The 15,247-nt window shown below is 38.6% G+C and overlaps 1 protein-coding gene across 8 annotated transcripts in view; it reads left to right on the forward strand.

Annotated features, from left to right (window-relative positions):
* Positions 1–15,247, forward strand: part of LOC132819732 (transcriptional-regulating factor 1) — a 278,026-nt gene that overhangs the window by 207,780 nt on the left and 54,999 nt on the right. For all 8 annotated transcript variants that reach the window (XM_060831421.1, XM_060831428.1, XM_060831420.1 and 5 more), the window contains 2 exons: positions 9,525–9,571; positions 12,875–13,022. In XM_060831421.1, the coding sequence (XP_060687404.1) occupies positions 9,525–9,571; positions 12,875–13,022 (195 nt within the window). The remainder of the gene's footprint in view (positions 1–9,524; positions 9,572–12,874; positions 13,023–15,247) is intronic.

Genomic DNA, 15,247 nt, shown 5'->3' on the forward strand with positions numbered 1-15,247 from the left:
TCCCCATGACTTGTCGGGACTTGTCCTACCTGCCGATCTCCTTTTCCACCCATCCACTCCACCCTCTCCTCCCTGACCTATCACCTTCATCCCCTCCCCCACTCACCTATTGTACTCTATGCTACTTTCTCCCCACCCCCACCCTCCTCTAGCTTATCTCTCCACGCTTCAGGCTCTCTGGCTTTATTCCTGATGAAGGGCTTTTGCCCGAAACGTCGATTTCGCTGCTCCTTGGATGCTGCCTGAACTGCTGTGCTCTTCCAGCACACTAATCCAGAATCTGGTTTCCAGCATCTGCAGTCATTGTTTTTACCTCTTTGGAAAATCTGGATCATGTTCTAGTCTTTTTTCCCTAATCTTGTGGACTGTTTCTGAAATATCAGAGTTCCTCCAACCTGAACACTGCTTGCTTAATCCATGCCCTTTGAATTTTTTAATGTAAATTACAGTGCATATCCAATTCTGAACATAACTGTGCACTTAAGTGCATGAAACCTTCCTGTGTTATTTTTAAAACCCATGTACTTGGTCTGACCAAAACTGTTGAACAGAATTGGTAGTCTGACTACACATGATAAACATGGCATCTTGTCTGGTTTCATATCGATTTTTCTGTATTGATTCTTTTACCTCAAGGTTTTCAGTAAATAGTGCAGTCTTTTCTCATATGTACATATATTTGACTAATTTCTCATTTCTCCTAAATTGTACTGTAGCCATGGAAATATTGCATAAATGTGGGGATAGTTGAATGGGATATCAAGGCACCAGTTAAGATTGTGGGACCAAGGACACATCACTGCAGCAAAGACTTAACCAATTATTCACAAAGACTTTATGTAGTTTGCTTACTTTTGTGTTCTGTGCCTTTGATTATAAAGCCCCAAGGATTCTACATGCTCCTCTTTAAAGAGTTTTATTAATTTGTGCTATCTTCAAAGTTGGTACTGTTCAATTTATATGATTTCACCCCTCTTTCCCATAATGCATCACTTCACACTGCATTGCATCATATTTTATTAACCCTTTTTCGTGCAGAGGATGGTGCATATTTGGAATGAGCTGCCTGAGGAAGTGGTAGAGGCGGATACAATGACAACATGTAGAAGACTTTTGGATGGGTACATGAATAGGAAAGGTTTAAAGGGATAGGGACCAAACACAGGTAAATGGGACTAGGTTAGAATACCTAGTCATCATGGACGAGTTAGACCAAAGGGCCTGTTTCCATGCTACATGTCTTTATGACTCTTGTTACACTAGGTTATAGTCTGACAGGTTTATTTGGAAGCACTAGCTTTCAGAGTGCTCCTCTTCAGGTAGCTTTGGAAGGGAATCGTAAGACACGGAGTTCATAGCAAAAGGTTGCCATGTCATGCAACTGAACTGATATATTGGACAAACCTAGATTGCTGTTAGGTCCTTCATATTTTAGAATGGATTGCAGGTTTCGCTTCATAAATGTTTTAATGCATTGTCTGAGCTGAATTGTTATCTTTTTTTATAAAACCTTAAGTTATCTTGAGAATGTGACTTAGCAGTAGTTCTGAGATTTACATATTAATGAACCGAAACCTGAAACCCGAAACCCATTCTAAAAAATGAAAGACTTAACAGCAATCTAGGTTTGTTCAATATATCATTTCAGTTGCATGACACTGTAATCTTTTGCAATAAATTCTTTGTCTTATGATCCTGTTTCACAGTTACCTGATGAAGGAGCAGCACTCCGAAAGCTAGTGCTTCCAAGTAAACCTGTTGAGTGATCGCCTGGTATTGTGTGAATTTTGAAAAAATTTTTGTCCGTCCCAGTCCAACACCAGCACCTTCACATTTATGACTCTTAAAAGTCTTCTTATTTTTACTGTATTTTGCAGTTTCATGTCATCAAGCTGAAATTGTATCCTCTCCACCCTAGTTACGTCAGTAATTTTAAATTTACTGGGCCTGGTGAGGGCAGGGGCGTGGTTGCAAAAACCACCACTCATCTTGGTTTTCTGCTTTTTGTTACTGACTGACTTTGATGTCCATTCTGCCACTGCCACTTTGGTCTGATGAAGTTCAATTTTGCCACTAAGTCTATTCTGTTGCACCTTATTAACTGGCTTTTCAAAGTCTACTTGCTGTTTTATGAAGATGGAAATAAAATGATTGATTTTTCTCTTTTTATACACCAGTCACCTCTTTATGAATATACCAGATAGGAGCAGAAGTAGATAATTTGACCCCCTGAACCTGCACTACCATTCAATATGATCACGGCTGATTTGTTTGTGGTTTGAATTCCATGTTCCAATTTACATCTAAGAACTTTTGATCCTTTGTCAAACAAGTGTGTATTGAAATCTGCTGTAAAACATGTTTAATGACCCCCACTTGACTGCCTTTTAAGGCAGAAAAAAATAGTCTCACAATCCTATGTGAGAGAAAAAAAAATCCTCCTCATCTCTGTGTGAAAGAGGTGACCCCTACTTTTAAAATAGTGACCCACAATTCTGGACTCCTTATAAGATGACGCATTCTTTCCATACCTACCTTGTAAAATTATGCAAAATCTTACATAGAGTCATAGAGATGTACAGCATGGAAACGGACCATTTAGTCCAACTCGTCCATGCTGACCAGTATCCTAAATTAATCTAGTTCCATTTGCCAGCACTTGGCCCATAGCCCTCAAAACCTTTTCTATTCATGAAAGCATCCAGATGCCTTTTAAATGTTGTAATCGTACCAGCCTCCACCACTTCCTCTGGCAGCTCATTCCATACATGCACATCTTGCCTCTAGTTCTGGACTTCCCCAACCTAGGGAAAATTCCATGCCTATTTACCCTATCCATTCCCCCTCCTGATTTTATAAACCTCTATAAGGTTTCCCCCTCAACCTCCGATGCTCCAGGGAAAACAGCCCCAGCCTATTCAGCCTCTCCCTGTAGCTCAAATCCTCCAACCCTGGCAACATTCGATGTCCAGAAGTACTTGGAACAAACAGCAAAGGCAGTAGCTGTGCAGATTCACTGCTGTGCCAGACATATGATCCGTTCAAGTCACCTGTCCATCTTCTAAACTCCAGTGGAAACAAGCTTAGAATATCAGTCTATCCCAAAAAGTCAATCTATTCATTCCAGGTATTAAACTGGCAGATCTTCTCTGAACTGTCTGCAGTGCATTTGCATTATTCGTTGTGGTTCTGTTCGCCGAGCTGGGAATTTGTGTTGCAGACGTTTCGTCCCCTGTCTAGGTGACATCCTCAGTGCTTGGGAGCCTCCTGTGAAGCGCTTCTGTGCTGTTTCCTCTGGCATTTATAGTGATTTGTATCTGCCGCTTCCGGTTGTCAGTTCCAGCTGTCCACTGCAGTGGGCGGTATATTGGGTCCAGGTCGATGTGCTTGTTGATTGAATCAGTATATAAGTGCCGTGCCTCTAGGAATTCCCTGGCTGTTCTCTGTTTGGCTTATCCGATAATAGTAGTGTTGTCCCAGTCGAACTTGTGTTGCTTGTCATCTGAGTATGTGGCTACTAAGCATAGCTGGTCATGTCGTTTTGTGGCTAGTTGGTGTTCATGGATGCGGATCATTAGCTGTCATCTTGTTTGTCCTATGTAGTGTTTTGTGCAGACCTTGCATGGGATTTTGTACACTACATGTACACATCAACAGATGCCTAAGGGAAAGACAACGGAATGAGGACATGCCACAACCCAAAGGACTAACCACACTACCATACACCAAAAACATTTCTGAACTGACAGCCAGACTCCTGCGACCCTAGGACTCATAACAGCACACACACCAACAGTCACTCTCAGACAACAACTCACCAGGACGAAGGACCCGATACCCAGCATGAGCAAAACCAATCGTAGCGTACAAAATCCCATGTAAGGACTGCACAAAACACTACATAGGATAAAAAGGAAGACAGCTAACGATCCGCATCCACGAACACCAACTAGCCACGAAATGACATGATCAGCTATCCTTAGTAGCCACACACTCGGATGACAAGCAACATGAATTCGACTGGGACAACATTACTATTATCAGGCAAGCCAAACAGAGAACAGCCAGGGAATTCCTAGAGGCATGGCACTCATCCACTGATTCAATCAGCAAGCACATCGACCTGGACCCAATATACCGGCCACTGCAGTGGACAGCTGGAACTGACAACCGGAAGCAGCAGATACAAATCACTATAAATGCTGGAGGAAACATCACAGAAGCGCTTCAGAGGAGGCTCCCAAACACTGAGGATGTCACCTGGACAGGGGACGAAACGTCTGCAACACAAATTCCCAGCTCGGCGAACAGAACCACAACAACGAGCATCCGAGCTACAAATCTCCCAAACTTTGAATTAACATTGTTCCTTAAATAAGCCCAAAACTGCACACAGTATTTGAGATATTGTCTCACAAATGTTATGTGTAACTGAAACAGTGCATCTTGTCGGTTCAGTTCCTCTACTAACAAAGGACAGTGTCCCATTGGTCTTTTTATTTGATATTGTACCTACATACTGACTTCTTGAGTCTCATGCATTCAAGCACCAAGATGCCTCTATTGTTCTCTGTTGAAGTAATACTCTGTTTTTTCATGTGAACAACTTCACTTTTTCCCATATTATGCTCTATTGGATAGATTGTATGAATGGCAAAAAACTCTATCAATATCCATTTGCAGCATCCTTACTCTTATTGATACATCCCTATGTATCTTGATGACATCTGAAAATTTAACTACCATGCCTTTGTGCCTCTTGTCTCAGTCATTGATGTAAACTGTAAAAGATTGAGGATGCAGCACAAACACTTGTGGGACTCCACTTGTACGATTCTGTCAATTAGGCATAGACTCAATAATGCCTACTCTTTGATTTCTCTGATACAGTCTTCACCCTTGTATATGTTAAACTTCAAAAAAAATTCAAAGGTCTCTAACAAGCCTTGAGGCCCCATTATTTACCTGGCTGCATTACAAAACCATCTAAAGTAAGCAAATTAATCCATTAATGGTGTACAAAAAGCCCTTTCAGTGTTAGACCAGAACTCAAAGAATGTTTTAAAAGAAATGACCATAACTACAGAAATACATTCATTTTCGTTCTTAACTTCATGCACACACAACACCCACAGAATGCTAACTCCAAAGCCAGAAACCCAAAATTGCAATAAATGAAATTAGGGATATATATGTATGTACCTCACTATTGCAATATCATTTATTGTCTTCAATGCAATCAAGTACTGGTATAACATCATTGTTTACTGTGTGTTTGCAAAGGATTTAATTCAACAGCAAAAGATTGTCCTTCACTCTTGGAAGATTTCTTTCGGTCAAACTAGATTTAAATTGAAGCATCAAAATTAAGTTTATGCTATATCTCCCAATGGAAGATATTAAAATTGAGATCATTTTGATGGGAGTGGTGAAATCATTTGTTGTTCCTTTAGTTCCATTTTCCAAGTTGGATTCTAAGTAACTTGTTCTTATGTTTTTTCACACTGTTTGTGAGATTGTGCCATATGTCTGCTTCTGTCATTCCTTGTTTCCAGTGTAACCCTTCTTCTGAAGAAGAGTTATGCTGAAATGTTGACTTCTCTCCCTCCAGATGCTGCCTGGCTTGTTGTGTTCTTGGATTCCAGCATCTGCAGTTTTATTTTGTCTCTGTCATTCCTTTGCCTGCATAACCAGCACAGGTGCATATCAAAAATAAATGTCTCTAGGAATACAGAGAAAGGAACGTAAGTAGTGGTAGAAGGAAATCTGGCACAAGGTTACTCCACTATTTCTGTCCTGCATATGGCAGAACTCCATTAGCTGAGAATGCAACGCAGCTAGGGGAATCCTTGCTAGTAGTTTAAAGGTGGGGAGTGTTTCAACAAAAGCTGCTTTAAGAATAACGGAATTCTAAAGAAGCAAAATGAGCTAGCAAGGTGGAGAGGTTCAGGAAGGGAATTCCTGTGTTTTGGAGTTTGGCATTTGAAGGTCCAGCCACTAGTGGTGGTAAAAATCGTGAGTCTTTGAGATAGGATTAGTTCAGACCTAATGCATCACTGGGACTATTTGAAATTATGGAGACAGGAAGAGGCAAAACCATGCAAGGATTTGAAAATAGGGATGAATATTCTCAAATCCAAATGTTTTATCACCAAGTACTAAAGGAACACAGCGATGACAGGAGAAAAGATTGTAGTGCAAGTTGCAACCTAACAATGACTTCTTGGATGGCCTCAGGTTTACCAGAGGTGCATTGGAGGAGGCAAATGTTCACTGCGTGTAAATATACAAGTTCAGGACAAGCAGTAGAGGGACTGTTGAAGATGTTCACAGAAGGGATGGATATAGTAACAACAGATGATCGAATAATCTGGATCTCAGCAACATTGCCATGGTCTCTTTGCACCTCAGTTATTTCATAAATGTCAACCATCTGATCGTTCTTGAAACCTTTTTCTTTACTGTTACTAAAATGTTTTTCAGTGTTTTCAGGCAAATTGCTGAGTCGAGTGATGCAATTGTTAAGAACACAGCTGTAGAATTTTTGAAATATTCATTGGGTCATCGAGTCATACAGCATGGAAACAAATCTAGCTGAAGCTTGTTCTGCTTCAATAACAAATAGAAGCTTCTGATCTGGAAACATTACCAATGATTTCAGAGAATACGCACAGACTGTAATTAGAAAACTGATGACGAGTCAACCAGATGAAGTAAAGTTGGGGTGATGTGGGGAGAAAGCTTTTTTTGCACAGCAAATCAAGGGGGTATGGAATGTACTGCCTGGAAATATGGTGGCAGCAGATTGAATTGAGATTAATTCATTAGTAACGGTGTGTGGGGATATGGGGAAAAGTCGGAAGGTTGGTACTAGGTAGTAGAACCAGTTCAGGCACAATCGGCTGAATAGTCTCATTCTGTGCTGTAACAATTCTGTGAAGTGAAAGCCTCAAATAGATCTTCAAATTCTATTTTTAATGTTAAGTATGAAGATGTAAGTGAAATTTAGAATTCAGCAATCACTTAGTGTACACAAAGCAAAATAAACAATACAATTCCTGTGTCACCTTAATGTGAGGGTGGATTGTGATTGAGTGTCTTAGATTAATTTATTCTGAAGTCATCTATCCAGTAGCTAAAATTATATAGAGTCATACCGTATGGAAACAGACCCTTTGGTCCAACCAGTCCACACTGACCATGTTCACAAACTAAACTAGTCCCACCTGCCTGTGTTTTGCCCATATTCCTCCAAAGTTTTTCTGTTTTTGAACTTATACAAATGTTTTTTTAAAATGTTGTAATTGTACCTGCAACTACCAATTCCTCTGGCAGTTCATTCTGCACACGAACCACTCTCTGTCTTAAAACGTTGCTCCTCAAGTCTTTTTAAATCTTTCTCCTCTCACCTTAGAAATATGCCCTCTAGTTTTGATCTCCCCCACATTAGAGAAAGACCCTTGTCATTCACATTATCTCTGCCCCTCATGATTTTATAAACCTCAATAGGGTCACCCCTCAACCTTCTCTGCTGCAAGGAAAAAAGTCCCAGTTTTTCAAGTCCAATTTTATATCTCAAAACCGACCTTCAGGTTGTTGTAAATGTTTACTGTCGAGACCAGAAAGTCTGATGTTACTGGTTAGCTGAATTTATTCTGTGTACAACTAACTTCTATATTCAAAATTCTTGGAGAAAGAACATCCTGAGTTGTATAATGTGAAAGCCCCCCATTTTTCTTGAAACAGATATCATGGTAATGTTATACGTGGTGTTTTTGATATTTTTGTTGGCAGTGTAACACTGGTCAGTGTTTGAAATGTTTATGTTGTGCAGTTGATTTAGATCTCATTCTGTTTCAGAGTTCTTACTCACGTTCTGGTGATCTATCATTCAATATGCAGGCTAATGGTCATTTATCCAAACATAGAAATCAAATAGAAATGACTTTCTTTTCCAAGCATTGAGAAATTAACAAATCACTTGTGTTGACCTTCTCTATGCTGCACACATCTTGATTTCATTTTTACCTTCTCTAACATATTCTCATACCTTTTGGTCCAGCCATCACCCGAGAATCTATGTCAATGTATTTCACAATTATAGATTATCCAGGGCAGGTTTGGATGAGCTAACCCTGAACTTAAAAAGTGAAGGATAAATAAAAAAGTTGAGACCAAAATCCATATTATAGAGTTAAGCTGTCAATAATATTCCTCTGACAGTGAGTGAGTTCTGGCATTTAGTCCTCCATGAAAAGATGTCAGATCAAAATGCTGTGTTGTTGAAACATTTGAGTAAGTATGAAAGGGACCATGCAGACACAAATGATGAAACATTGGACCCTTAGTTCTATGAGATGGCAATTACCTCTGAATGATGCAGGTGTGATGAGTTCCATGTCTCCTCAAATAACTTGGTTTAATTTTTATTTGGTATTGTTACTTCCTTGTCTTGTTGGGGTATTTCAGTGAGACTGTACCTGTGTGGCGCACATTTAATTATTTATATCAGTGTATTTATTTTAACTGCTATGTCCCTAATGCATGTCTCTTTCTTGTCTCTATACCTGCATCAGTGTTCACTCTCACTTCAGCTGTCACGCTCTCTCACCCTCTCTCCCTCCCTCCCTCTCAGCTGCCTCATCCCCCACAACCAGAGCTTACGAGCAGCAGTGGGACATTCAGCCCAATGAGTCTACTCCTTTGTTCAATGAGAACATAAAATGACTGTTAATATACAAATCCCCCTTTAATGTACATTCTAACACCTGTCCTAGCAGCTCTAACCCTTTTGAAGATATTATCTAAGGAGCATATTTTCCAAGTGCTTTTCTTCACTTTCAGTTTGTTCCCTTGCCCTTTGAAAGCACTGGTATATGATATGGTACACGTCCAAAACCCTGTCTGTGCTTGATAGGTAAACCAAGCTGGTGAATGTTAGTCACTTTTACTTTGTGAGCAGAGGTTAGGTGGCAGTATTCTGATGGAGCCATCCTATCCTGTCTTGATCTTGTGCAAAATCTACAGAGACACATTTTCTGATTGGACCACCGGGTAGAAACCAGGAGTGAAGATCCTTTCTGATTTCCAGTCCTAGAAGTTGTAAGACTATTTATAGCTCACCAGCTACCCCAAGTTGAATTTGATAAATTCTTCAAAGACTGAGGAGAGTCTTGCATCTCCCTCATTGCTTGCTATACCATTGAACATTATTTAAGTCAGATAACCGGATTATCATGTCCTGTGAAAGAGTAGAGCTGAACTTGAAATGGATGCTTGTCAAGTACAATCTTCTTTCCTTCCAGAAGGTTTTGGGAATGTGTTTGCACAAAAGATAAGTCAGTTTTGAAATGAAGACCACCTGTGGAAAATTAGTTGTAAATCACATTTGTTCTCTCTTTAGTAAAATAACATATTTAATGTCGTGCACAATTTCTTGTCAAAAGCAGAGAATGTTGTACTGTTTGGAATTGAACTTACTGCATCAGAGTATTGGAAAGATTTACTGCAGATTTTTCTTCCAGATTTCTCTGACTGACGTCAAGCCAGTGGAGTCGACTGTTGAACTCAGGTATTGAACTATTTTTCATAATTAGTAGCTATTTAGAAAGACATTCTGCTTAAGCAACAGAAAACTCTTGAGTTTTTGAAACTCCCTTGGAATCTCGAATTGTATGTTTATTCTATGTGGCATAAATGCAAATTATCCTTTAGCAATTGCGTGATGTCACATGAAATGTAGAAAACCAAAAAAAAGCACCTTTAACTTTCTGTATAAACTACAAAAGGAAGATAAAGACCTTTTATTTTAACTGAGGCATTCACATAGCATTGTGCTAGCATAAATGCTGTCCCCTCTACACTTCACTTCGGCTATAATGAAGAGTCATCTAGACTTGAAACATTAGCTTTGTACAGTTTGTTTTGACATTTCATTAGTTTCATAAATCTTTGTGTGAAAATGAAAAACCCTTGTCCTTCAGAAACCATAATATTTTTAAACACTGCCTTGTCTCAAATTTAGTTTTTATTTTTCCCCACCTGCTTCCCCACCTGGGTGGGTTTGGCTTCAATTTCTCAATACCGTGCCATGACATGCCTTTCATAGGAGTTAGAGATTTGTAGTTAATTGTAGTTGCATTATGAGGCAACTAGGTTCACTCGAAAAAGGATTTTACAGGTCCTGCCAATAAGATGAATAAACTGCTTATTGTGCTGTTGAGCTGTGCTTTGGTGTTTGTGACCATTATGCTAACCTGATATATTTAAATAGAGTAGTTTAGTTAAACTGACAAGTGTATGCACAGTTGATCCAGACTAAACTTGGGGAGCACATGAAATTGTTGTTCTATCTCCAGTTGTTCTGTCTCCAATTTTATATTCCCAATGCCACCATTATTAACAATGGGAAAAAAATGTGTTCATTACCATGGCTTCTGATGCTTCATGGTATCTCAGCAGATGAGCTTCCACTTGTGTTCCCAGAAGTTGTTTTTAAAGTTTCAACCTTTCCCTGGCCTGGATCTGAGGCAGGAACTGGGAAAATAATTTCCATAATATCCCTCCCTACTGCACATATACAGGGTCATTTCATTACTGTACTCCAGTTAAGTGCTCTTTGTGCTAAGTTAATTCACAGTTATATAAGCTTCAAGTTGTTGAAGCCTTTAGGTCTGTTTGCTGTGCTTCCCTTCATTTGTCATAGCTGTTATAATTATACTACAATAAATTTGGCATCATTCCAAAAGAATTAATGATGAACGTGTAAGTTAAATTGAAATGGTGAACCACATCACCATAATGATCACTGATCTCCGAAATGCTGAAAGTGAAGGCCCAACTCTGTCTAAGAATCTCCCAAAATCAAACTCTGTATTTTAAGCAATATGATTTGATTAAATCAGAAAATGTATAGGGGAAGTGCACCCTTAAACAATTTTTTCTGGAACTAATTTATTTTAGATCTTCATTGCTCTGTCCCAAATAAGTTTTTCCATCTTTGTGTTTTAACTTGTTACATTCATCCCACCCTCATTGTTACACTTCATTTAGAATCTGCACCTGTGACTGTACAGATGAAACTGTTGGAGAAAGTGTAATTCTTCATATAGTTTCTGTTTCTTCAAAAAAAAGTTTCAACTATTGATCCAATTTTATCTTAAGCTGTCAGTTGCTATCAGAACTTCAGAAAGGTTACTTGCTGTGAAGGAGCTTATTCTTGCAAAGGTTTAAATTGCTGGGATGATGTTTGAGGGTGAAGATTTTTGCCTTCTGTGATGGGGATTTTTGAAAGACTATTCCGAATGGTCTCCCCATGAAGCGTGATATCTGTGTTCCTGAAGCATAGCACTTCCCTTACTCTCTGAAGCTGATAAATATCAAAATCCATAATTAAATGCAAAATTCTGTGTGTAATATTTTAAAGTAGCCTTTCAGTGTATACTGGGCACCTTTATAATAAAGATTAATGTGTAAAACCCAGTTCAGTCAAAATATTTGCATTATTATCAAATATTTCTTCAAGGAAAGGAATAGAAAGAGAATTTCTAAGAATTTTTGTCAGTTAGGATTTATATTTAGGACTTCTTTTCAAATTTAAGTAACATCATCGCTCTTCTAAAGTTGCTTCATTTTATATTGTTGGGTGGTCAATATAAATTGAAGCAACTGCAGTAATATTGCAATTCTTTTTGTTATACATGTAAAATGCTATGAACAATTTCCTTTTGCATAATAATGAAATTCTGGTCTCCTACTCTTGGAAGGATGTTGTGAAACTTGACAGGGTTCAGAAAAGATTTACAAGGACGTTGCCAGAGTTGGAGGATTTGAGCTATAGGGAGAAGCTGAATAGGCTGGGGCTGTTTTCTCTGCAGTGTCGGAGGCTGAGGGGTGACCTTATAGAGGTTTATAAAATCATGAGGGGCATGGATAGGATAAATAGACAAAGTTCTTTCTGTGGAGTGGGGGAATCCAGAACTAGAGGGCATAGGCTTAGGGTGAGAGGGGAAAGATATAAAGGAGACCTAAGGGGCAACTTTTTCATGCAGAGGGTAGTAAGTGTATGGAATGAGCTGCCAGAGGAAGTGGTGGAGGCTGGTACAATTACAGCATTTAAAAGGCACCTGGATCAGTATCTAATAGGAAGGGTTTAAAGGTATATGGGCCAAGTGCTGGCAAATGGGACTAGATTAGGTTAGGATATCTGGTCTGCACTGATGAGTTGGACTGAAGGGTCTGTTTCCATGCTATATATCTCTTTGACTCTAATTGGTTTTACCCAACAGTGATAAAATCAGAAAAAAGTTGAAGAATTTTTCATTTTGTCCACATTATGTTTGTTGTTTCCATGTGATTCTGGGTGTTTCCCATTGGTAATTTATACCAGCTGCATTGTTTTTGATTTATGATCCCTACCTCAGTGGTGTCTTAGAAATATGAAATCTGACTCATTCTGCTCTAAGAAATTTGTAGGTCGAGTCTGACACAAAGTGTGATCCACAGTTCTTTTGGGCTGAAATCTGCCATATACCTTACAAGTGATTTCTTTTACAGAGCTGTTTATTTTCTGTGCAGGCACAAATTAAGGCCCAAATGCAGCATGTTAATGATTTACCTGATGCAAGTAACTAATCAAGTTTATTTGCCATGTTCTAAAATATTCCCAACATGGATGATGAATTTAAATTATTCTATTACTACACCATTTGAATATCTATTAAGTTACCTTGTCTAGTCATACAATTGGCTAGCATGAAAATGGCAAAATAGATTTTGTTCCAAGTTGAAATTCGATTTTAGTGACTACTGTGACACTTGCTGCTACCTACGGCCAGGAAAAGTTGTTGATGGATGCTACTCTGTCTCCAAACAGTGGCCAAAATAGGCTTCCATTCCAGGAAAGGGCAGACATCAAGAACAGATTGACGTGTACAATGTGCCACAAAGATTTCAAGAGTTTACCTGCCCTTAATGGCCACATGAGGTCTCATGGTGGCCAGAGGACATCTCCCAAACAGTCAGTAAGTATGTGGAATGATATTAAAACTTGTAATGACTACAGAAATATATCCTATACTCGTGTTTAAGAAAACAGCTTGCTGCTTACTAAACTGTATTTTCAATGAGATTAACTTAAACAAATTATTGGTAAAAAGGATAAGCAGACTGAAACATTCAATCAAATCTTTCATCTAAAATGAATCTTATCTCACACTTATTTAAATTTGGTTTCATTGCATTTATTTAACCTGCACTGGAGACTGTCATGATTGACTGGGATCCTGACTTTAGAAAATGTCCATAGACCCTAAGACTATCTGCAGAGATCGCTGGATGTCATCCAGGTCTCTGCAACCTAGCCCTTTTTATAATGAGATTTTGTAGCCTGAAGCGACAAATTGGTTTTGTTATGAAGTATGGCATTATTTCTAAGCATAAGCTGATAAATTTCTGGTGACTAACTGTCAAATATGGAGACATGCCCACGAGCCCTACGTCAGAAACTGAGAATTTCTGGCCCTGCAGAAGTGTCCAGTTGTGAAATGAATTGGTAACCTAATGCTTTTCTGAAAGTCCTCATATTTAGCAGAAGTTTAAGGGACTGGAGTGCAAGAACGAATGTTACAGGACAGAATCCCTTAATAATATTCCTGAAACCTTGATTGAGTAGAGATGGAAACTACTTTGTGCAAGATTGAAGTCAGTTGTAAGCAAACAAGATTAAGAATGTAGACGTGAGTGCATTATCATGTAAATTGAAATATTCAAAATAAAGCACTTAGACTTATTGGAGAACCTTATTGTCATTATTTATTGTAATTGTGTTTAATGACTTGTCAAGGAAAGATTTATGACAAAAGAATCAGTCATATCATCAATCTTTAGGTGGATGTTTAGATAATATCAGTGGGTGTGAATCCTGTCAGTTCTGTAATTGACTCCAGATCATGTATATCTAATGGTGATTTATTATCATTGAAGTAATATTTAGCTGCATGATGAAATATTGAAACGTGTAATCCTTTTCATAACACAGATCCAAGTGAAAGAACAGTGGTAATGGCTGATCATTTTGTCAGCTATATTTTATTGCTTGGTGCAAACTGGCCTTTACACAAAAGGACATTTGTGGAATTGACACAGGATTAAGATGGCAGTCCTTAGTATCATTGTTCAGTAAAATGTTTGGGAATCCAAAACCAAACTTTTTCTCTAAGTTTCTACTTAAAAGCTACACTAGAGCCCACTGTGTATTAAAAGAGGGTAGTTTTATACCAGTGTGCCCATCAGTGAATTGTAGATGGGGGAGAATGTGCTGCAAGCCATCTATTTACGCAGTCAGAATCTCTGCAAAATACAACAACAAAACTACTGACCAATACTACGGCCAAGTAACAAAGGAGATGTCTCCAGCAAAATACTGCAGTATGTGGAAGATGGTTAATATAACATGTTACATGCATAAAATCATCCTCGTCCCTTTCAGTAGCGCTGCCACCAGGGATAATTAATTACCTCTCAACTATCTCTGTTCTGGTCATGACTTGTGGTGTCACGATGTGCAGTTGCTAATGTTGGACAGGTGATAGCCCCAGTGATTTAAATCTCTCACATTTGGATCATTAGTTCTTGTTGTAGATTTGACAATGCAATCATAGACTTGCTCATTTATTTTGAGAAATTTCAAGCTGATCTTAAAAAAAGTGTAATTTTCTACATTTTGTGCAGACCATTTTTCAATATCAAGTGTATGAAAAGATCTTTGTGTTTTAAGCCTGAACAAAAGAAGTAGCTGGTTTTACCCCACAGTTGCTACGTTACAGATCAGCAAGTGGTTTGAGATTTTTTTGATGAGGTAATAGAGGGTACTAATAGTAGATGTATAAATGGATTTTTAAAGGAAATTTGACTAAATGCTACATAATAATCTTGCCAGAAAAAAATGGAAGTCCAAGGAATAAAAAGGACTGTTGTAGCGTGAATATGAATCTGCATTAGTGACAGAAAATGGAGCCATAGTTACCATTTGTTTTGCGGATTGGGAAAGGTATACAGTGACACTTCCCAGTAATCAGCACTAAGGCCTTTGTTTTTCATAAGCATTAATGACTTCTTGTTCAGTAGGTAGGCATGATATTATTTAGGTGGAGGTAGATACTGCAGATGCTGGAGATTAGAGTTAAGATTCAAGTGGCACTGGAAAAACACAGCAGATCAGGCAGCATCCGAGGAGCAGGAAAATCGA

Source organism: Hemiscyllium ocellatum, chromosome 10, assembly GCF_020745735.1.
Source record: "Hemiscyllium ocellatum isolate sHemOce1 chromosome 10, sHemOce1.pat.X.cur, whole genome shotgun sequence".
Lineage (NCBI taxonomy): Eukaryota > Metazoa > Chordata > Chondrichthyes > Orectolobiformes > Hemiscylliidae > Hemiscyllium > Hemiscyllium ocellatum.